The 25,231-nt window shown below is 40.9% G+C and overlaps 1 protein-coding gene across 4 annotated transcripts in view; it reads left to right on the forward strand.

Moving 5' to 3' along the window:
- PTPRM (protein tyrosine phosphatase receptor type M) overlaps positions 1-25,231 on the forward strand; it is a 655,839-nt gene that overhangs the window by 150,902 nt on the left and 479,706 nt on the right. For all 4 annotated transcript variants that reach the window (XM_067547610.1, XM_067547612.1, XM_067547618.1 and 1 more), the window contains exon 2: positions 12,074-12,196. In XM_067547610.1, coding sequence (XP_067403711.1) covers positions 12,074-12,196 — 123 coding nt within the window. The remainder of the gene's footprint in view (positions 1-12,073; positions 12,197-25,231) is intronic.

Below are 25,231 nucleotides of genomic sequence, written 5' to 3' on the forward strand. Positions count from 1 at the left end.
CTGCCAGTGCATTTCTCCTGTAGGTGTCATTTCTGGCAGATATTGTGAGGCTTTGATCACCATTTCTTTTCCTTGTTGTTCATTTTGATTATTTCAGTTTGTATGTTTTGTCTATATATTCTTGCTGTGCTCTGTTTCTTTCCTTGTTTTTATTAGTGTCAATGAGTTTCTTATTTTGTATTTGTTTTCTATGTTTTATAGATAAGTTTAGTTATTTGGAGATCAATTTGTTTGACAGACATTCTCCTTTAAAAGTTGTTCCATTATCTTTTTTTGTTCTTCTTAAAGATTCTGTTGTGAGGATTTTTTCTGTTCTTTAGGATTCTCTGTCTCTCTCATAGTAATATTAATATATTTCTAAAGCATCTCCCCTCTGCACACACCCCATTAAAGCATTTTTGCTACTATATAAACAAGTAAAATAATAATTAAAAGAACATACAAAGGAATAAAATCCTAAAAGGCAGAGGTGGCTTTATTTGTTTTGTACCAATAACTTATTTCTGTTAGTATTAACTTGTAATTTTATTAGAAACCGAGCAACTTATTTTAATAACTAGCATGATACCCTTTGATGCTATTGATCCATAAAACCTTAAATAGATTCTGCAAACATCTGTGTGTTAATAATTCAGTACTAGGAAAAGTTCTTTTCAATAAAGTTCTTTATGGATTTGAGGCTCTGTTTGCTTTGTTCTGAAGAAACTATTCATGGCTGACTTTCATGGAGGATAGGTCTATCAGTGGCTATTAGCAAGGATGGTTAGGGATGCATCCTCATGCTCTGGGTGTGTCCCTAAACCTCTAACTGTCAGAAGCTGGGACTGGATGACTGACAGGATGGATCATTGCCCTTTGTTCCCTTGTTGCCTTTCCCTCTGAAGCATCTGGCACCTGCCACTGTCAGAAGACAGACAAACTACGGGTCTAATCCAGTATGGCCATTCTTGTGACTGTAATATACATATATTACACATACAAATTGTCAAAACCACTTAATTAAGGTTGAAAAGTCAATCATTCAAAGTTTGGAAATACCAGAATTAACTTGGCCTGTATACAACCTTAATTTGGCACTTTTGTGCATAGTCAATCTGATACATTTTTAAATTATATGATTGCATACTAAATTTTTCCACAAGACCTCTGCCTCATTCAGTGCACAGAGTTTACTTAGTGAGCAGCTATTTCCCTTAATCTGATTGTTCAGTGTATGGCCCGTGCTTTATGTACAGCACAGAATTCAAACCGTGCTCTGGAGAGAGAAGTTATGTCTGCATAGCCCCACAGTTCAGACTACTGGGTGTGAATTGCAGCATGCGCTACACTAGTGTGCTGCACTATAACTCCCCCATGTATATGTTTTGAGCACCAATTAAAAGGTAGCTAGTGTGCACTAGCAACTCTTTAAACACGGGAGAGTATAAAGTGCTGTATGCGAGTTTGCGCTGCAATTCAAAAACATTAATCTGAACTGTGGGGCTGTGGAGACAAGCCCAAAGTTAATAATTTCATAATGAGTTTTTCTGTGGTACTCATCACTGCAATGTCTGAGTGCTTCAAAAGACATAAATTAATTTATCTTCACAACAGCCTTGTGAGGTAAGGGGGTGGCATAATCATCATTTTAGAGAGAGTGAGCTGAGACACCGAGATTAAGGTCAAAAGTTTCCACTAATTTTGAGTGCTCAAATGTGAGAGCTGGCTTTTCAGAGTATTTATTATATAGCACTGAATATGATCAAAGCTCAGCTCCCACTGACCTCCAGTGGTAGCTGTGATTGCTCAGCACTTCTGCAAACCAGACTCCAAGGTATCCAGGCACCCAGAAAGAGGAACATACAGTTAATGGCCACCTCTGGAAAGTTTGGTATAAGTGACTTGCCTAGCATCACATAGGAACTCTGTGGCAGAGGGAGGAATAGAAACCAGTTTTCCTGAACAGCATTCAGCTGTTTTAACCATGAGATCATCCTTTTTCCCCTGCAATCCCTTATCTCATTTACTGCATGCCTTCCAACTTGTGCAACAAATGAGGAAGCGGTTTGTTGTCAGTTGTTGGCTGCATGTGTGTGCTCCCTGTGTGTGTGCTGTTCCAGCTCTGCGCAGGCAACCGAGACACCACTCCACGATCGAATGATTTGACATGACCTCAGATCCACTGAGCAACGAAGGCACCCGGCCAGGTTTATTGTGGGCAAGCACGGTCTTAATATCCCGCAGGCTCTATAGGACCACTAACACATGTATGTTTCTTACAATGGACCAGCACAGTAAACGGCGGGACTTTCCGTTTCCCCCTTGGCCAGCCAAAGATGTTTCCTTTAAGATCTTCTTTTATACATTGATACAAACAAATTACGTATTGCCCCTCTGATGTGTGTAGTTGCCACTTCCTGACGTGGCAGGGTACTACTCTTTGACGTGGTAAGATACCACCCATTACATTGTACTTGATGGCTCGGTCAAAACATCTCTATTCATCATATTAAGAAGACATTTCTATGCATTATAGTGTCATTTGAGGAGGCCAGTGAGCCCACATTATGTCTGGGGTATGAAGTCCTGGTACTTTTCTGGAATGTGCTTGTGCCTAGTACCTCTGGAGTGTGTGTGTGTGTGTGTGTGTGTGTGTGTGTGTGTGTGTGTGTGTGTGTGTGTGTGTGTGTGTGTGTGTGTGTGTGTGTGTGTGTGTGTGTGTGTGTGAGTGTGTGTGTGTGTGTGTGTGTGTGTGTGTGTGTGTGTGTGATACCAGCTCTGTTCTTGTCAGTTTCTGTGAGTCTACCAGCATTCACAGCATGACGTCTGCTAACTTTGCTTTATAATAACTTGACCATTACTTTACCTCTGGCCTGTTATGCTAAGCCTCATACCTAGCCTGTTATACTAGGCTTCATGTCTCAGGCTCTTACTTTCTACTACATTCCCCCACTTTTTGTCTTTTTGTGGGGAGGATGTTTACCCATCGTCCAAGGAAAGCATAATGCATGGACTAAAGGTGACCTAGTGGGCTAAACACTGTTATATGGCCAACTTTTATTGCCATCCATACATTTATGCCCCATCTGTCCCTTAGTTTGCACATTCCCTCGTATGACTGATGGACAGATTTTATTTCCCAATTATTTTTAGTCCCTTATGGTGGGCCTGGGAATGTTAGGTCCGAGACTTTGATTGGGGAATGTAGTTTTATGATTGACCCTTGGCACACTTTCAAATAATTAATATATATGGATAATATGACTATGATGTGTATATATGTATACATATGATACCACCTCATATTTAAGCATTATGATTCTTTTTTAATTTGGTGTTGTAGTTTGGCCCTTCACTTTGGTACTGCAGATAGCAATATACTTCTATTAGAGCAATTACTGTTGCCACGTATATTATTATTAGTAGTAGGTTGAGTGTTTTTGAAGAACTGGGATAAGCATTATTACCATGTATACTAAACTGCTATGTACATAAGAAGTAAAACAGAAATTTGGAGTAGAGACGTTACAAATGAGACCTTTATATATGAATTTCTTGTGATTAGTTACTGCAATGTAATGTCCATCCATGTAGGTTACCCTTCCTGCTGGCTGTTACCTGCTGGTAAGCTTTGCTGGGCAGGAAACAGGAACATTTAGTTTTTTTATTGGTTGTCTTGCTCTGTGAGACATTAGTAGTTGACGTAGATTCAGTTGTTTTTTAATAGATGCTGTCTTCCAGATAGCTTACTGAATGGACAGTAACCGATTTATTAAATTGCTATGTCAGGATTTAATATTGGTACCCAGACACTGAACAAGATTGTTTTGAGTGACGTGTGCCTCAGTTAGGATGCAGTGTCACTGACCCCAGATTTTGACTATTACCAACAGGGGGTTTGTTTACACAATTTATAGTTACCATGTAACTTAATAGCTAGGTTTTTTGTTTGTTTGTTTTTAACAAATCTGTTTTTTTTTCTTGCCTTTATGTTGATTGCTGCCATTGTTTTTGTTAATTTTACCTGTGTATTGGTGAAACAATTTAACAATGCTATGCACATTGTAAATGGTGTACAGCAATATAGCAATAATACAGCAATGCGTCAAAATAATACAGCAATAATACAGTTGCTTTTACACAGTGGCCAAATTCAAATTAACCGATTTAACCAGGTCCAGCTAGTGCTTTTTGAGCTGATTGCTAACTTAATTGTTCATACATGGTGTACTGAGGTGTATACCAGACCAGTCTGTTATTTATAAAGTTCTTCATTTTTCTTTTCTTGATGCCTGGGGTTTTCTTTACTGTGTACTGATGTCTTTAGGGTGAGATATCTTCTAGTGTCTTTGGTTTGTGGGATGCAACCTTAAACAGTTTGTTAGTTAACACAATACAATTTTTGCATATTTGTTTTACATTTCTTTTGTTTTCAATAGCCAAAACTTAATACACAGATTAAGTTAGTTTATTTACAATGCAATAGGAACAAAGTCTTTTATAACACAAGCTATACTTTTGCAGCCAGCTGTAGTTCCCCCTTCCTGGCCCCTCATCTGATCTGTCTCCCATTTCCCCCTCCTCACTGGCTCTCAGGCCTAGTCTCCCTGCCCAGGTTCTTCATCCAATCTTAGTCTTTCCCCAACCCCTTCTTTGGCTCCTTGCCCCGGTCTCTACCATCCCTGGCTCCTAGTCCCTGTCCCATCAGATTCCTTGTCCCAGTCTACTCCATTATCTCCTCCTTGGTCTGGTTTTTTTTTCTTTTTTTCTTCTTTTTTTTTTTTTTGGGTCCCTTATGCATTTGAATCAGACGGCTTCTTCCTCCATGCTGCCTGGATGCCATCATGAGAGTCATTGAAAGGATAGGAAAGACCAGCTTCCTATTCTCAGTTCTGGTGCCTGGCTCACCCTGCCAAGGGCAGCCATTACAGGGAAAGGCCATTATAGGTAAAGGCCAGCTTCACAGTTGAGCATGACAGTTGTTCTGTGGGGAAGGAGCATTGTCTGGTCGGCCTAGGAGCTGAAAAGGCTTGGCGCATGCTCAATGGCTTTGTGGCAATGGCACATGCAGAGTCCAATCAGCAGCTGTGAGGGGATGAAACATGCTTAGTGAAGATGGAATCTTCACAGATTTTAGTTGCTAAAACTGATGAAGTCTCTGAGCATGTGCAAACTGTGATTTTTTTTTTTTTTTTTTTCCCCAAAGTCTTATAGTAACTTGCTCAAATTTCGGCAGATTTTCTCAGGGGCTTTACAGTTGGCTGGAACATTGCCAGAATATGCTGTTTATTCTAAGTTGAAATGTTTTGCAGAGACATATTGGTTTTGACAACATTTTCAAAGGGGTGTGGGAGAAGAGACAGAACAGCAACAAATGTTTGATGAAAATTCTCATTGAACAGGAGGGACTGTTTCTGAAGTTTTATCAAAACTTTTTGACCCTCTTTAATGAAGCTTCAAAAATTCTCCACTACACCTCGGCCACTATGTGAAGCTGCCAAAACCTTTCTACAGCCCCAGAACAAACCCTTGCCCACACACTATATTGTCCACACGCCCCTGTGCAACTCCCTAGCATCTCCCAACTGTGAAAGTCCGCCACACCCTCAAGACAAATCTTTCCACATCAACAACCACATCCTAGGCTGACAAAACCCTTTCATGCACCTAGGAGAGCTATTTTCCCCACGCCATCCCCTCCTTTGTCAAAATCCTTCCTGTACACATGCAAGCCTACACATACAATATGAAGAATGGTGTCCCAATTTTTCATTTGAAAAATCTCTCTTCCCCACACAGAGTCTTTACTCACTATTAATCTAGAAGTAATCAGGCTTTTATTTTATACAACTGATTTCTTTTCAGATTCTATAACCAATAATTTATATTAGAGTATTGTTAACAACTCTGGGCATTAGCCCATATTGCAAATTGAAGTCTTTGTATATTTTGAAAACCCAAAATAGAAATGGTTATTTTGTTTCAAAAAGGATTGCTGCGCATGCTGGAGACCTCTCTTGTAAAACCGCTTATAAAGATTTTTTCATATATGTAGGCCATTGCTGATATGTTGCAGCTGTATTGACACATTTGAGGTTGTTACAGTTTGTTGTGCCAACTATCCCTGAACTGAGACAGCTAGAAAGTCTTTTTAACATGATAGGCTATAATAGCACTGGAAGCACACAGTTCTATATTGTTTTGCCAAGAATCTGCATACAAAGGATTTTCCAAGTAGGTCAGTAAGCCACATGCCTAAATACAAAAGTCTGTTGAAAACTGCCCAGTCACCTAGCCTTATTTGTGCATTATAAGGGCTATCATTGTCTTTGCAAATTTGCCTAATATTAATAATTTTGCATTGTGCACATTTTGTCAGCTCATCCCTTTCTCCATATCTTAAATAAATATATTAAAGAACCAGCAGTCCTTGCACAGAACCTTGGGACATTGTGCTGTTTTGCTGTGTTGAAAATTGGCCTTTTGATTTCTGTTTCTTAGACAGTTTGTAATCTGTGACAGTACTTTACTTTTCACCCCATGATTGTTTAGTTTCCTAGGCACCTTACTTATTCTAGAATTCCAGTCACAGAATTTGCCACACAGAATCCACCACTATGTTGCAGAATGTTCTGCAAAATCTAAGCTTTATTGATTTATTTAAATGAATGTTCTAGTCATTACGGGTGCAAATAACCCCATCATCTTAAAAATGTGAAACAAATGTAAAGCAGTGAGTGCAATGTTGTCTTCCTGTCTCCCTAAATGGGGAATCCAAAACAGGTATGCAGGCCTTTTCCTACTACTGGTGCCCCTTCTAGGTTATCAGCCTCATTTGGTAGGTCTTCAGTGGCTTGGCCCTCCAACTGGGTCAGGTAGTCAAAATGCTTCTGGGGTAGCAAAAGACCAAAAACTGTCTTTGGGGCTTTTTCTTACATAGGCACCTATTACCCCCCATCCCGATTTTTCACACTTACTATCTGGTCACCCTACTTGAGCTCCTGTGGCCAACAAGGCGCATCCTGCCTTGCCCCTCTGGCATTAGCCAGGAACTGAATTGCTCAGCCCCTGCACCTCCTTTATCTGAGCCTGCTGAGCTCTGACTGGTTGCTTCTGTGCAGCCTCTCTAGACAGACTGAAGAACCCAACTTTGCTGCTGCTTTCCTGGGGCAGGGTGTAGTAGGACTGTGAAGCCTCCAGCAGGGGCCACAAAGGCATGGGACACCCCATCACAGATTGGATTCCTCTCCCCCTCCTGCCCCCCCACCCCCTCCAAACCCCAACAACACTGACTCTGAGCTTCTGTCAGTGAAGAAGGATGAGTTGCTTCCCCGCCCCATTATCCAAAGCCTCCAATACCTTATGGGTGCTAAAAGTCCAAATTGCTTCCCATATCTTCCCTTCTGCCAAAAGCCCCAAATATCTTCTAACCAGCTGTTGAACCATACATCCTTTCCCCAACAACTGCTACAGTGTCGTTATGTTTCAGTAACACAACCATCTGGGCCATATTAAACCCAAAATTTGAGGACAACAAAACGTAAATTAAAATTAATATCAGCTAGGATACAAACAATGCTTTACTTGTATTATTCATGTTTAATTCAATAAACTCCGTTTTTTAGTTTACCTCTGTCTGCCACAGAATTTCCAATGTACTTTTCATAGAAGTGCTGCAGAAACCAGCGGGGCCTTACAGTAACAAATTGTATTTACTTTGCCACAGAACATTTGGGTCCTTGGTTATGATACATTGTGTTAGCCTACATACATTTCCCTGGCAAAGAAACTAACATGTGAGGTGGTTGCTCCTAGTCATAATATGTCCCATTACCCTTAAATTTTGCAGCATGTATTTGGATAAAGCACCACATAGAGATCTGAGGTCGTTGCATTATGTAAGCACAGCGGAAACAAGGCAAGGCGTCAGGCTCAACTTTGAATTTCATAAAATCATTGAATCGTAGGACTGGAAGGGACCTCAATCATCTAGAATTTCTAGAATTTTTGTCTTTGTATCACACTCCCAACCTGAATGCCTTTTAAACATTCAATGTCATGTTATGTCCTTCTAGACAATAAGCCTAACATAAAATATATGCTTTGAAAAAACTTAATTCTTGTTGGAAAAAATAGTATTATTTCATTAATCACTTTCATTTTATCTTCACTTTCTGGCTGAATCCAACTATGTGTGTTCAAGATCTGCAATAAGTTAGCCATGTAAAAACAGAACATTTTTTCTCAGAAACATACAGTTCTACAGTTGCACACTGGCATGGAATGAACTGGATGTAACATTACAGTTACTGGGGACAATTTATTCATTCTGAATGCCACAGTTTTTAATATCTACAAGAAATAATAGACCCTTTGTCCATTAAGTTTTTTCTCAAGAATCCACAAATTTGTATAAAATGCAGTACAAACCAGAGAACCTTAATGGAACAGACACATCCTATTTTCTTGAAAATATTTCACTAAGTTTAGGAATAGTACTTTTTAAATATAGTTTAGCTTGTAAACATTGTAATGCCAGGATACCATGGGAAAATTGCATTTCTTGATTAGATTATTTAGCTTAAAAAAGAATGTTTCGACTTTGCTCAGTGTCACTAAATGTGACATGATTATGTAAAGTTAGGATGCATTTCCTGCACCTTTATCATTTTTGTCAATTAAATTCAGAAGTGAAAACCAGATTTAGAGAAGGTGATATAGTCTGTATTTTAATTGTTAAAATAAACTCAGCTAAATAGAAGAATGATTTTAAATAATATGTATCAAACATTTGTAACTGAGTGTAAGCAATCCTCTAATTTGCTGATTACAAATGTTTTTTAGAACAGTGGAAGAAACATGAGGAACTAAGGTTTGTTTGGGGATATTGATGCATATTTTTCTTTGTCGTCTTGTCTATATCATGTACAATTAGCTGGACATTAATGAAGAAGGGAAGCATTCAGTTTTCATTTTGTGCAGATAGAAACCAATTACAGTACTAGCATTGTACCAGAAACAGGGAGTAGAAAGATAGAGAGCTTGACTAGAAATGAGTGTAAAAATATTGTTGTCAGCTCTTTTGACCTATTTATGAACAGCTTCCCCACATTTGTAACTAAATTATATGTGAACATCAGAATTATCTGTGAACAGATAAAAGCCATTCAGACTGTCATGGTTCTTGATTGTCAATACTTTGTTCTCTCACTCAGTTATGCTCTCCAGCTGTTTCTCACATATTCCCAGTGTTTTTAGTTCAGCCTATGAAACTTTCCCCTGAACCCAGTATATACATACGTGACACACATTTTTTAATCTACGAAAGGCTTCCTAATAAGCCAATTTTTGTCTAGCTCAGTTTATCAATCTGTATCTTAGCCTCTGCATTGGGCTGCAAAAGAAACCATGGGTTAACACCTATGCTATTAAAGAGTCAATTTCTTCTTACCTAACTATTTAATGATAGGCTATTTTACAGTTTGATAATCTGGTCATTGTGGCAGGGGAAATGTAAAAGTTCATGTTAAATCTTCCTCTTGCATATAGTCCATGTGTCAAGATTAGATTAATTAAACTTTTTAAAAGAGCTAAATATATATATATATAAGGTAGTGATCATCTACAAGTGTTTGAAGGGTATAAATGCCAAGGATGGAGAGCAATTATTTGGGGGAACACATATGATAGGTAATTTTTCCTGGGTTTTTCCCCCCCTTATTATCAGACTTCCCTGATGCTAAAATGTACGACTGCAATAGTTTCACAAGAGAAATGAGGGAAAACAGAAAATATATGGTGAGAAACACTCCTGTATTGGCAGAGAAAGATGGTGTGGATGAACTTGTAGGTCTTTCCCATTTTCTTCAGTTCTCTTTATCCATATTTCTATGAAGTTCATAACTGGAGAGAAGAGTAGAAACATCTCATGACAGTTTGAAATTCACAAAATCTTCACTTTTGCAAATATTGAACTTTGTAGGAGCTCTGTTCTTATCCTGGGTTCAGGCAGAACTGACATTTTTAGGTATCATTTCAATTGATTAAAAACCTTTGCATAATGGAGAGAATTAAACGGATGCACCATAAATTTTTGAACTGTAAACCCTAGTGTACTGCTTACTTTTTATTTGATTCTATATATTCTTCCAGGGTTTACATCATCCCTTGAAGCATCGCCTTGCTTCTCTCTGGATCCTTTTAGCCTGGTATTGTGTTTCCAGTGGGGAATTGCATCAAAGGGCTGTGGACATTATCAACCCAGGGACATTCCCTGTCCAAATTCATGCATATTTCACTTTTCAAATAGTGAAATGCATGGACAATTCTGCTTTGCTCTGTGTCTGAAACTAGGCATGTAGAAGAATTTAACTATATCAAGTAATATTTATGCAAACATTAGAGCAAATGTCCTGTAAATGATCACCTAGCTTTTAAACTTTCCCACCAAAAATGTAACAGATATTGCTTTGTAGGCTTTAAACAAATCTGTTTTATTTTTGAATTTGTTAAACTTGGTAAGAGGAGTGATTTAAATTTGTTGTTGTCAAGGTGAAATATTGAGTTTAGTGCTGTAAGTTCTTTAATGAGTCTTTTGGTCCCAGTGGAATATTTAATTAAGACTTTTACACATAAAAATGATACAGAAAGATACAGTGTCCATTAGTGCTAATTTCCCTGGCATGCCTAGAGTTAATGAATAAGACTCTTTTACAGAACACTGTTTAAAACAGTGTAGGTTGACCTATGGCTCTGCACTAGGGCATACACAATATGTTAAGTGAGATTCACAGTAAAGGAAAGCAGATGGTGGTATTTAAGGGGGAGGAGGGAGGAGATGCTTTGTTGAGTGCTTATACAATTAATTTTTCGTTACTGATTATAATGCTCCCAAAATGTGTCACATTTCCCAGTTATGAGCTAGCAGTATATAGGAAGACAGCAGTACACCTAGGCTTTCCTTGTGTGTTGTAGTAAGACTGTTTGCTTAATTTTTGGTTATTTTATCCATAACTCATTTATTTTCCTATAAAGTATTTTGGAAATTCTTTATTCATGGATTTAATAATATTGTAGGAGCAATCCAGGGACTTATTTTAAAGGTTTTGTATCTATATTTTGTTTTAAGCTCCCTTTTCAATAAAACTTGGAAAATTTAGGTACAGACTGGTCTCAAAATTGATGGACAGCCCCAAAGTTTAGTTTCATATCAACAAGTGCATCACCTGTTTTAATATGGACTGAAGTACACATGAATAAGGCTGCATTTTTTCTATAAATTTTTGTTTTCATGGAGTAAAATGGCAACCCGCAAGAGGAAAGATAGCGTTTTATAAACACATTTTAGTGGCCTGTAGGACAGAACAATGTTAGGAATGCTTACTAACCAGCGGAAATAAACTTTCCATTTACTTTTGTGGTTGCTGGATGTTTATTGTGTTCATAATGATGTATTCTCCAGGTGGTGGAGGAGTGAAATGGTACTTTAACAAAATAAAGCAACTATAAAAGTAAGTGAAAATTCTAGGATTTTTTTCTCCCATATGCGTGAGATTTTATTTTCCTCTACCCTGTTTTTGAATGCTCTAGTCCCCTGAATCAAGGATCCTGATCTGATGACTGGACAAGTGAGAGGAAGGGAAGGAAAACACAGTACTGTTTCTTTTTGGAGAATTTTCTGTTTTCTTCTCCTTTCTCCCGTGGTTGCTCTGAAAGATGTGATCTTCAGGTGCAGGTCTGTTAGCTCCTGCCAGTGCTCACTGTTGAAGGCATGTGCCCTCAGGTTGTTTTTGATTTGCATACTTGGAATTTTCTTAGACTCCTTTTTTTGGTGCAGGACAATCAGATGTTAAGTGAAATACTGACTGGAATTCTAAATTTCATGTGTTTCCCTCTAAGATTAATTTTCCACAGCAAAAAGTCAGTTTCCTATTTCCTCTGAATCTATGAGGACCATGAAATATTGCACATGATTATTTCTTCTAAGAATAACTCAAATTCTGCTTGGTATCCAAATGATTCTGAAAGGAAATAGAGCTCATCATCTGATATTTGCTTGCCTGGTTTAATTTGTACCTTTGTGTTTATTTTACAGGAGATTGTTCCTTTGATGAGCCATTTAGCTCCTGTGGATATAGTCAATCTGATGATGATGATCTTAACTGGGACCAGGTGAACACACTGTTAAAGCCTTCAACTGATCCATGGATGCCATCAGGTATGTTTTCAGTTGAAACTCCTTTTCTTTCATTTTAGCTTGTTGCACATTGCTTTCTTTAAATCTTTATTGTAATTGTAGTACTTAGCCTTGCAAAATGATTTGTGTAACTGTTTGTTTGAGTGACAGGACATCCTGCAAAATGAAGTTATGTTTTGTTATGCATAAAGCTATAGGCAAAAAGTGTCAAACTTCGTTGCCTGTAATTAGGGAAGAGAGAAGGAAACCAGAATGAAAGGAATAAAAATTAATGTATAGTATTAGTGGTAGTGGAGAAATTTCTTTTTAAAAAGAAATTTTCAAAAGGAAAAAAATCTTGAAGAGAAAATAAAAATGGCTTGAACTATTTTTTTTAAAACAAATTGAAAGGTAATACTGTGACAAAGCTCTTTCTCTACCTCGGTGGGTCCAGCGCTTCCTTGTAGCGGTAGGTCAGGGAACTGCTTCACCCTTTAATGTTCTTCCACCCTCTAGTGGAGAAGGAGGGTAATGCAGACTCTCAAAGATGGCTGTTCCCTGCTGGCTCCTGGTCCTGTCTCTGGTTCTCACAGGCCCTTGCCTCTTCACTGGGGCTCTTGCCTCTCCAGTGACTGGCCAGTAGAGAGTTGGAGGGGCCTGGTCCCACCCTCGCCTCCAGGCCCCAACCCAGAGACCCTACAAGTAGCAGTCTCGTGCTGTGGGCTCAGGAAAGCTGCTAGTTTCCCTGGGTTACTTCCTCATGCCCCTTGACTTAATGTCTGTACCCTGCTCAGACAGGGGCCCTTCTTGCCATGGAAGGCTCTTGACACCTGACAAGCCCCACTGGGTGTGGTAGTGCCCAAACCAAATGTCCAGTTCAATCTTTTCCCTTCTGGTTGGGTCTCTTCCTTTAAGCCTCCAGGCCTGGGAAAGGTCCTTTGCCCTCTTCGGGCAGATTTTTCCCCTCCTCCAGTCTTTGTACCTGCAAGGTTCTCTCCTGCCAGCGTTTCGTGGGCCCCGTTTCATGGGCTTTCTCCAGGTGCTGTATGCCTCTGCAGAGTGCCTGGTCAGGCTCAACTGGACCCTGATCGAACTAGTCAGCTTCGGTCAAGGAGTGCATCAAGGCTGTCCGCTGTCAGGCCAGTTGTATGCTCTGGCCATTGAGCCTGTCTTCCATCTCCTCCGCCGGAGGTTGACTGGGTTGGTGCTGCATGAGTCAGAGCTGAGGCTGGTCCTGTCAGCGAATGCCACTGATGTACTCCTCATGGTCCAGGATCCAGGCAACTTGGTGCAGTTGGAGGCCTGCCTGGCTGTCTATCCGGCAGCCTCCTCCTCTCGGGTCAACTGGGTCAAGGGTTTTTCATTCGGCCCCTGTCCCACGATCCCCCCCCTCTTCCTCCTGGCTGCCCTCTCCCCACTCACTGAGCTGGCTGCTAGACTTGCAGCCAGTCCGTTTCCGAAACACGCCCAGGGACCATCTGTACATGCTCCACACCCTTCATTTCCTCACCCTCATGTCCCGCCCAGACACCAAATGGCGGGACCTGATACCATCTATGGAGGGCGAGGACCCCCTAGTGGCCCAATCTCTATTTCACCCTGACCCCGCAGCCCACCGGGGACATCAGTTGGCAGCTCCTTCACGGAGCCGTGAGCATGGGCATGTACTTGGCACGCTTCAGCCCTCGCCCCGACACCTGCCTCTTCTGTGGCATGAGGGAAACCCTGGCTCACGTATACCTCGAGTACGCCAGGCTGCAGCACCTGTTCTGACTCCTCCAGAACCTCCTGCTGAGATTCTGGCTGCACTTTTCCCCACACCTGTTCCTCTATGCATACCCCATCCAAGGCCCCACAAAGTCATGGCAACTCCTTGTCAGCCTCCTCCTAGCTCTGGCCAAGGTGGCCATCTATAACAGGGGAGAGGAGGTTGGCTGAGAGGGTGCTCTGTAACGGTGGGGCCTATTTCCATTCCTCCATCTGTTCACACATCTGGGCAGAGTTCTTCTGGGCAGATTCCGCTGGCTCCCTAGACACCTTCCGGGAGCAGTGGGCACTTCTGGAGTTCTCTGCTTGGTGTCCCTTTCCGGTTCCCTCCCTTTGACCTTCACGCCCTTTCTTGTTTTCTCATTAGTTATCCCCTGACATCAGTTGAGTTCTGGGTCCAGTGGCTCCTCCCTTTAGGCTGGGAGAGGGGCCTTTAGCAGGAGGGGCACAAGCTTGCCCACTTCCCAGTGTTCAAATAGTAGCACTCTCTGGTTGCCACCTAGTCTGACCCTGTCACAATGCAAACTGTTTTCAAGAGAACCAAACACTAAAAAAGACTAAATAAGGGGCCAGATACAAAATGCTGCAGCAAAGTTCTGCTTATTATATATGCTGCATGCATACAGTATTTAGAAAGCATTTTGATTGTGGTATCATGAAGGCTCTGTATGCACGATGGCCCAGTGGGACTACATTTCACAGCCGCAATCCCTAAATTCTAATGCAATATTTATTTTATTCTATTGCATGAAATACCCTCTTTCCTATATCTCCTACCCCACATGTAAGCATGCAGACTTATGCCTTAGGGTTGAAAATATTCATTGATGTAAAATTCTTCACTGATTATTTTCAAGGATGCTCTCTTGAGGGTCCCAACTGTCTGGGGTGTTGGAACAATTTATATAGTGGAGGAGTTGAGCCATTGAGCTGAACTGTAAACCCCTCTATATGATGGAAACCACTTCAGGCTAGGGGATGCTGTAGCACGCCCAGCACCCCTAGTTCCATCTCCTATACCAACTGCACTCCAACCAGCACCTCTTGTGATATTGGCTGGGTGGCCTGGCTCAGAACCTCTTTTTCCTTTATATATTGAGACTTTATGAGACTATAATCACCTATCTACAAATACCAAAAATAAAAACTGCAGCTCCTGAATGCAGTGGTTTTAACAGTACAGCACTTCTCCTGCATTAATGCACAAACCAGAACCCTCATGCAGTATTAAGAAAATTATTTCCACGTAAATATACTCAGATGGTTTGATTTAGCATTACAGATTATTGTTCTGTTATTTCATTTATGCCAAGTAATTTAATGCCATAAGGTCCCAGTATTATATGCTAGGGGTTTGCTTAAAATCCCATTAATAGTCTTCACCTTATAAGAATAAGAAAATGCTATTTGCTTCGGTTTTTATAAGGGAAAAGGTATTTTAAAAAAAATGTAAAAACTATTAGAAGCAATCACTGCATGAGCACAACCTGGGCATACATACCAGTCCTTTGGCACAGACATCTGTTGTTCACAAAGCCCCTTCCTTCAACCTACCGTAATAGTTCTGCAAACGAAGAAGTGATATAAAAGGATAGTTTAGGGTCTAATCAACACTGCTGATTCTTAGTTAGTTTATATCAGTGGCTGTCCAATTTTTCATTGGCCAGATTGCTTTGTGAAAGAGAGATCATGTTGTGGGTTCCAATTTCCCATCCAACATTATAATCCTGCACTGCTTGGTTTTCAAAATGTTTCATTCAGTGTGCCAATGATTGTCTAAAGTATGTGCCGAGCTTTGATTATCCACCATGCACCGTTCCCTGAGGAAGTCCTCAGAAGTCACCAAATACGTGGAGGAAGGAAAATAGGATCAGCCAAAGAGCAGGTAGCTGTTGGATGGAGAGAAGAGAATAAGAAGGGTCAGGGAAATTTGAGGGACAGAAGTAAGTGATACAGTGTTACTTCGCTCTGTGTTGCAAATGCAAGTGGAGGTGGGGAGGGAAAGTCTTTAAGAATATTGCAAAAGCTGGGGATCTTGGATCTGCAGCTTTTAGAATGGACCTTCTTCCTAGAAAACAAAAAAGCCTGTAGCACAGAAGGGAAGGTCAAAGTAGCTACTAGATATATATCTGTCACTGCTAGTCATCTGTTGTTATGGACAGAATCAGATCTGGTGTTGACACTTGCACTGACATGCCTTCCACTTTCCATTCAGTTTCCTGTGTCTAAATTAGGTTACTTTTTAAAACAAATGTTCCTGTTGACTGACTGACTGGGATTGGGATATGACCTTTGTGCTAGATAGAGTTCATCATACTAGTTCAAGGATGTTTTTGCAGATAGTTTATTAAGTTGGTTCTTGTCCACTAGCCCTACCACTTGCTGTATACATTTTCTGGACCATTTCATTAGTGTAAGTTTCTCAAACTGGTGCTAATGCAAAGGAACCCATACCTTATCACTTGCGTTGCTTGCAGTACTAACCATATATTGTTGTTCTCAGAGTGGTAGTGTTGCTAGCAGTCACCACCTGTTCAAAGGTTTCTCCCCAACTCTCCCTCCTCCTGTTTGTGGAAGGAAAGAGAGAGGTTTCAGGAAGTCTCTCCAATTTGGGGGTATTTGGAACACTTCAGACAGGTTTTTGCTCTCCTACAATTTGATTTGATGATTGTACTTTTTCAAGGTGTTTCGTTTCCAAGAATAGGAATCTACTTAATGAAGGTAGTGTTATAGTTAGAGAAGGGAAAATGACTTGTATATAATGTAATTTATTATATGTATCTTGGTTCTTTGTCCTCCTGCCTTCATGTCAGAGTGGGAGGTGAAAAGTGTTGATGTTTTAACTTTCTGGTTATCTAGTTACGTGAATATTTAATTTTGGGAATAAATTACATTTAGAGATTAGGGAGCTCTGTGCTCTCCACTCAGAAAAGAAGTGAAATGTTCTTGGAGTCATGGACTAGAAAATGGACAATTGCCTTTGGAAGGGACACCCTACTGATGCTTCAAATGGTCAAAAGCCCCTCTGAGAGCAGAGGAATTTTCATTTGTCTGACCGTAAAAGTAAGAGATCCAAGGGTAGAGATCCAGTCAAGTAGTAACTAATTTTTCCTCTTCACTTGGTGTAGACATTTTTTTATCTTTTCTTCTTGTTCAAATCATCTTCTTGACAATTTTAATTAGTTTTCAGTTAGCCTTGAACAATGAGTTATGTGAAACATTTTAAAAAATTGATTTGAAGTAGTTTGTCAGCAGCTTCTGAGCTACATATTTTAGAAAAAATAATTTCAGATGGTAATGAATAGAACTTCTTAGATTAATGGTTTTTGAGGAATTTTCACAGCAAAAAGCTTTATGCAACAATATTATAATACTAGACAAAAACAAGTACACTTAGTTCAGTAGTCCCTGGGTAACAGCAAAATTAATGAGTGTGACATTCCTAATTTTAGGCAGTATGCTTCAAAGAGTGAGTTGATTTCAAAATGTAACATTTCATATTAATTAGGTGGCAGTAGGGGGAAGCACACCATTTAGTTCTTGAATTGGGTGTTTGAATTCTTTTACTCCACAGAGACTATTAAAGGTTAAGATAGCTCTACTTCAAATAGATAGCTGTGTTAGCTTTAAGCAGTAAACTATTTAAATGGGACAAATAAATCTTGCATGGCAAAAAAAGAAAACATGTTTTTTTTTTTTTTTTTTTTTTTTTTTTTAAGAATTCCTAATATTTACCAAGATGCTTTTTGTCAGATTTACAGTGTTTGTTAGACCTTTCTGAATTATATTAAAAATAAAAGCTAGAATGAAATGTGTTTTTACAACACCAAGCCCAACAGGGTTCTATTCCTGATTGGGGCCTGGGTATACTACTGCACTATGAACATAAATAATGAATTAATTGTTACTAAAAGAAGCAGGAGTATTCAATACACTGTTTTATTTGGCAACTACAATTAGTTTACTGTGGGCGTGAATCTGAAAATGCATAGAATAGACCAGGAAAGGAATGAAATCTGTGCATTTATACACAAAATCATATGGCTTGAGTATTTAAGCCTCCACCATTCTGTTTAAAGTGTTCAGAATCAGGTGTATGGAGAGTCAGCTGGAATAAACAGATGGTTCAGTAACTTGTTTCAGAAAAGAATTTGTTCACAGGATGAAGGTACAGTAATTTAAACTGTAAATTTAACTTCACAATTACATCATCTTATTCCCGCACTTTAAAATGTTATAGCAGTGGTGGCCATTCCTTCTGTCTAATCTGTCTGTTTCCTCACCTTCTTACTTTGTGAACTTTATCTTTTATAAAAGATTATATCAGAAAAACAGATTTGATTAATATTCAGTAGTTATTTCTATGTTATACTAAGTAAATAGCCCTACTGAATTTCTGCAGATTGTTACTTTGATGTGATGGTATGCATACCTTACTTAACATTATACAAAACATTAAATTCTGTTGTGTCTGTGGGAAAACGTATGAAGATTATCAGAAATTATTTTGGACCAGTGATCAATATCTGATCTCTTACCAGTAAATTGGGTTAGAAGCAGAGTTTTTGTTTTAGGTTAGTTGTTCCTTAGATGGGATTCCTGCTAATATAGTCACTGGAGATGCCACCTCCTACCAGTGTGTTTATATCATATAATGAAAAAACGTTCTTTCTTCTACAGCCTTTCTTCATCCAATTACAATTTGCTCTCCGTCTGATCTCATTGTCCATCCCCCTTCCCATACCCATTTAATTCTTTCTCTCTCTCTCTCTCTCTCTCTCTCTCTCTCTCTCTCTCTCTCTCTCACTTGTGTTCTGTTTTTGTCTTTCACATCCTTGCAGTCCCTCCCACCCCCATACCTTTGCTGATGTCCTGCCGGATGCAACATGGAGCCTAAGTATTTGGAGCAACCTGCTGTCTTCAGAACTCATTATCTCTGGAATTTCTTCAGAGGAGGTCCAGAGTGTGTGACATAATATTAATTCTAATACTTGGCCATTTTATGGTGCTTTACATTATTGTCAAAGCAGATTACAAAGATTGTTGAATTATGACATGCCCCTGACATGCATAGGAATGCACATAGTACATAAGATTTGTAGAGAGCAGCTGGCCCTGCAATTATGAAACCTCACAATGACACTTGGTGGGTGGTCAGAAAAGTAGGGGGCCAGAACTTTGATCAGGAAGAAAGAAGAATAGAAGAGTCAAGAGCAATGTAGGTAACAGCTGAATGGATAAAGAAAGAGAGAAAGTTGGGATGTAGTTTGGCGGGGGGTTATATGCCAATGAGCCGATTATACTCAGACAGAGGAAGGGAAGCAGGATCAGATTCTAGATGTCAGGATTGAGAAGGAATAAGATAGGGGATCTGGACAAGTAGGTGGGATGAATGGGGAAAAGACCCGAGAATATTCAGATGGCTAAAATAAACTCCAGATAAGAATCCAAAATTGTTCTGGCTCTTCTGAATCAAATAATGTTTGCCTTTATCAGTTCATATGCTGCAGATGTGAATTTTGTCACTGATCCTGTTCTAGTAAAAATTATATATATTAAAAATTGTGAGAGACATAAATATTATTAATAGTGTGCTTATGTTTTTGACACTTACTGCATATAATTTTCACTAGTGTTCTTGTGTTTAGTAATGAAACATTGCATTCAGCTGTGTTCTACTCTAGGCTTCATAGTCCCATTTCAGTTCATTTCCAAAGTGTAGTGGAATCATTTCTCTTGTCTGGAGCAGTGGTTTGATGTCGATGTAAATTCAGTGGCATTCTTTGAGTGACTGGCCCCTCATTATGTTGATGATGATTTTAGGATTGTTCAAGATCATTTGTAGATCATGCCTTCACAGGCTACCTTTTGTGTACTCAAAAGGTGTACTAAGTTTAAGGACCCTTGTGCTATTCATGAATATGGTATTGGTCAAATATTGGGAGAGGAATTCTGTCGGTACCTTGTGAGATGAAAAATGTGTGATTATTTTTAGATGTGCTAATATGCTTATTTGCATCGTGTATACATTGGACTGCTGAATGCATAACAATGCACGTACAGTTCATTGGCAAATTCACATAATGTTTGATGCAAGTAATTATTTTAAGTAAGTGGCCTGTTGATATACAGCTAGCTGATATTCCATAAAATGAGATCGTGATTATGTTAAGTCTTTTATATTAAAGACTTTCAAGTGGTTGAAGGAAAAAATAAAGACTGTTGTGTAATTGTGTGTGGGATTGTCATTATCCCTATCTGGAAGGTGGATAAATTAAATCCAATAGAAATCATTTGCTTAGCCTACTATTTTAAATCCAAATATCGTGTCTAACCATAAAATGGTTCTGGGACTGTGCTTTGATTACAAGAACAGTGTTTTAGCATTTAATATATTTTATCACTAGGTTTTGTTTTCCTATTTAGCAGCAATGTTCCTATTCTATTTAAATTTTTGTAGCATAGGATTCTATATATCTTTTTGGTGAGCTGTTTCTCCTAAGTAACTTCACACACCGGAAAATGAAGTATTTTATTTTGCACATGAGTGGTACCGATGCACACTTTCCTGGATAGCTTCGGACTGGGTGCCTTTCTAAGACCCAGAAAGTAGTTCACATTACGTGTCTGTTCAATCCTTGGAGCCTCTGCTGAAACTGCCAATAAGAGTGCCACATGTGGCTGAATTTGTCATGTGATGACACACGAGTCATGAAGTATTGTTTATGTAATCCTGTCCAACACCTCCTGTTGTTTCCTCACTTACTTGCATCTTGTCTACACTGTAGTTTGTAACCTTCTCAAGCCAGGGACCTTGTGTGTCTGCTCTGGGAGGTTCCTAGCGTACCTTTGGGCATTATACAAATAATTAATATTAAAAGCACTCACCCTTATTCGCTTAGGGATGTGGGAGAGGACTAGTAGAGAGATGATCAATTTTTTCTTTTCCAAACAGTCCACTTCCCTTGGCTGGAAACATTTTTTTTCCTACTTGTATGAATTCCACTGAAATTGTACAATATACTGATAACTCTGGCAAAGTTCAAGGGAAATTGGTATCCTCAATTATTTTCCCTTTCATAACATTTGCTAAAAGTAGCTCTGGCCAGACACAGATGAGTCTGTTTCACTCTGAATCATAGGGTAATAGAATAGTTCCCTTCATCTGCAGTGTCTAGATACTGTGAGGATAAGTGTTACATAAAAATAAAATTTAGAACTATTATCCAGCAGATTGAAACAATGGGGCTGATTCTTTTCTCAGTTTAAAAAATATGATACAATAGTTGCCCCATTGAAATCAGTAGAATTATACCAGTGTAGATGAGAGGAGAATTAGGCCCACTATGTCATTCTTTTATCTTTTTGTCATGTAAGCTAGTTCTCTTTTTTTGTTGCTGTACTACTGGGGCTTTGTTTCCTACCTCGTGATGAAATTGCGTGGAGTGCAGCTTCAGTATTCCATGCTAAACTGTCAAAGGCCTCAGTGTCTCTCCACATCCCCCACACCTTCTCCTGCGTGGCTAGGTCAGAGTCCTCACTATTTATTCACAACTTTCATAAGGCTTTTGTCTGTTGTAACCTTCCCCGGCAGGTTGGCACAATATTTTTCTTCTCTAATTCAGGGGAGGGCTAGGCACAGAGTATAAGAATCTTTCTGGGATGCGGGGGAACGACATTTAAATGTTATGCCGTTCCTTCACAGCTAACAATCACTGGTTTATTCTATAAGCTGCGTAAAGACCAATCATCTTTCAGATCTGGACAGGATTCTGCCTCAGATGGCAGTGGTTAGCAAGGAGTTTGCAATAACCTCCTGTCATTAAAGGACCATGTAGAAACCTAAGAGGATCCTCAATGTGTTTCTGATAGAAAAGATCCTTCATATTTTCAGCCTCTCTCTAAGGCAATGGTTCCCAAATGTTTAGATCATGTCCCCCTTTATTGGTAATGGACTCTGTCTGCGCCCTCTCCCTCCGCAGGAGCCATGGTAGGGAGCCAGGGCTGCATTCAGGACAGGAGCTGCATCTGGAGCCGTCTGGGAGCCAGGGGCCTCCTCTGGGGCTAGGAGTGGGGCTGCAGCTGGGGCCAGAGCTGTGGCTGGGGCCACATCCGGAAGCCAAGGCTGGAATTACAGCTGGGGCTGGAGGAGTGAGGGTGGGGCTAGTGGGGAGATGGGGGCAGAGTGGGGCTGGGTGGAACTCCCTTCCCACCCTTCATGGGGGCTGGCTTAGGCCCTGCCATGCCCCCCCCCCCCAAACAGGGTGTGCCCCACAGTTTGGGGACCACTGCTCTAAGGTCATGTCTGCGCTAGAGACACTATAGTGACAAAGCTACAGCCCCATAGCTATGCCGCTGTGAGCCTGTAGTGCAGATGCATACTGCAGCTGTGAAAGGGTTTTTTCCATTGCTGTAGGATCTGCACCTCCTTAAATTACAGTAGCTAGGTCAACAGAAGCATTCTTCCCCCAATTTAGCTGCATCTGCCCTAGGGGTTAGGTCAGCATAGTTACAACCCTTTCGGTAGGGATTTTTTCACATCCTGCAATACTATAACTATGTTGACACACAGTCCTTTTATGTATCGACCAGGCCTAAGACTACCTCTTTTTGTTGCTTTCACCAGGCCCAATCTTGCATTATACGCTCAGTTCTCATTGAAAGATAAGGTCTTAGGGAGGGGCTGAAAACAGGTGGAACCTTTGTTTTAGCAGGAGAATAGATTCTTACTTCAAACTCCTTGCTGATCTCGGACATCTGTGGCAAAATTTTTCCCTTCTGGCCTAAGGTAAAAGTTGCTAATTTTTCCAGGTGAAAACATCCTCTCAGTTAAGCAGTTGGCAGAATAAACTAGAGATTATTGCCTCTGAAGAGACTGCATAGGATTTGTACCTTCTTCCCGATATCCCAAAAGGATAGTTGTGCTCTGTGCCTGCCCTTTTCCTCATGTCAGCAGAGGCAAATATTGTGCCAGCCTGATGGGGAAGGTCATGACCGTAAAACCCAAATGAGAATTGTGAGTAATGAGACAGAAAACACTTCACTGGGGATGGAGCTCACTAAGCTGGAGTCACAGAACCTTGCAAGGTAAGGAGGGAGGAGAAATTTTAATTTGTTGCCAGGCTTTTCTTTCTTGTTGCAGGGTTTAGTCCCATTAGATTTCTTCTCATGCATCTTTCTATTTAGACATGAATAAGGCTATGTCTACACTGCCGCGTTAATTCAACTTTCTTTAATTCGACTTTTAGCAGCCGATTTTTAGACATGGCAGAAAAGCGTACACGCTATGCTGTTTGCGCTGGTCTCTTGCGTTCACACTAGCCAGCCTTAATTTGAATTAGAAAGCAGTGCAGTGTGGGTAGCTATCCCACAGTGCAACTAGCCATGGTGGCTGTTGGGACGAGTGTTATCGTCCCAGGATGCAACGCTGCTTTCCCCCTTCTTCTCCCTCCCCCCCCCCCAAAAAACAAACACACAAACAAACAGGAAAAGGATTTTCGCGCCGTTTTTTTACTCCCTGCTATTGCTATTGCTGCAGAGACATGGAGCCAGCTCAACTTTGAACTATAATTGTGTGTGAGACACATACATCGCGGCTTATCATGGAGTTTAGAAATAGAGCAAGAAGGTGAAGCAGATACTACACCTATGCCACCAAGGCTGCCCTGCTACAAGACATTAAGCAGAACAATTCCCGATTGCTGCAGGCTGTAACGTGTCATCTGCAGTCCGTGGAATGCAGGTTCTGGTGCAAGGAAACAAGCACAGGCTGGTGGGACCACATCTTTATGCAGCTGTGGGATGATGATCGGTGACTGCAAAACTTTCATATGCGAAAGGCAACTTTCCTCGAACTGTGCTCAGAGCTGCCACCATCCCTGAAGCGCATGAACACTTGCTTGAGACAAGCTATGATGGTGGAGAAGAGAGTGGCCATTGCTCTGTAGAAGCTGGCAACCCCTGACTGTTACTGCTCGGTTGGGAATCAATTTGGAGTCGGTAAATCTACAGTGGGCATAGCCGTGAATCAAGTGTGCAGTGCCATAAATAGACTTCTGCTATGAAGGCTAGTGACCTTGGGAAATGTGCAGAACATAGTGGAGCGGTTTGCCATGATGGGCTTCCCAAACTGCGGGGGGGCATTGATGGGATGCACATCCCCATCTTAGCGCCTGCACACCTAGCGACCGAGTACATAAACCGCAAGGGGTACTTTTCAATGGTCCTGCAGGGGCTTGTGGATCACAGGGGTCGTTTCACTGACATCTTTGTGGGGGTGGTCTGGAAAGGTTCATGACGCTCGCGTATTTCGTAACTCGGGGCGGGCACTTTCTTCCCTGACCAAAAAATTGACATCGGGGGTGTGGAAATGCCCACAGTGATCCTGTGGGATCCTGCTTACCCCTTGCTCCCTTGGCTAATGAAGCGGTACACCGGTCACCCTGACAGTGACAAGGAGTGTTTTAATAAGAGGTTAAGTAGTTGCAGAATGGTTGTAGAACGTGCCTTTGGGCATTTAAAGGGTAGATGAAGGAGTCTCCTCTCTAGGCTGGACATGTGAGAAGTACCTCCCTTCTGTGATATCTGCTTGCTGTGTTCTTCATAATGTGTGTGAAGTGAAGGGTGAGAGGTTCTTCCAGGGTTGGGATGTGGAGGCAGAAAGACTGGCCGCCAATTATGAGCAGCCAGATGCCAGCACTATGCGGAGAGCTAACCGCGGAGCACTTTGCATTAGGGAAGCGTTGAAAACCAGGTTCTGCAATGAGATGCAGGAGTGATTTCTGTTCCTGTATGTTGTTTGCCTTTGATTATCATCCTACCCCCCATCTCCCTTCGATATCTGTGCCTGACTTTCCCTCTCCGTCCTGAACAATATATGATTTAATAAAGAAAAGTTTTAGAATGATGAAAAACTTTATTTTTTAACATTCAAGTCATGGGTGAAGGGGGGGAGGGTTCATTCACTGTCTCCAGGGGTAGGGTGGTAGCTGGCTGGCCAGCAGTCAGCGTGGCCGCCGCAGCTTTCTGCTCGCCTTCACTGGGGTGGAGGAGAGCACGTACTGCATCCTGGACAATCTCCTCCAAGACCTCGTGGGGGCGGGGGAGGGTGAGGGTGGCAAAGCAATCAGTTGAGGAGCATTATGGAGGGGCTGCAGTGGGACTCTTTCCACAAGAAGCTGGAGCAAGTCTGACTGGTCCCGCAGGAGTCTTAGCATCTCATGCGTGGTGCTGCAGTCATGCTCCTGCATTTGTCCCATGTTATGGGACAAGGTCAGCCACCTAACTCTTTGTTCTGTCTCTGAGGCTGCT

The sequence above is a fragment of the Emydura macquarii genome, unplaced genomic scaffold (genome assembly GCF_026122565.2).
Source record: "Emydura macquarii macquarii isolate MOO-44397 ecotype Brisbane River unplaced genomic scaffold, CSIRO-AGI_Emac_v2 contig_212, whole genome shotgun sequence".
In the NCBI taxonomy this organism is placed as follows: Eukaryota; Metazoa; Chordata; order Testudines; family Chelidae; genus Emydura; species Emydura macquarii.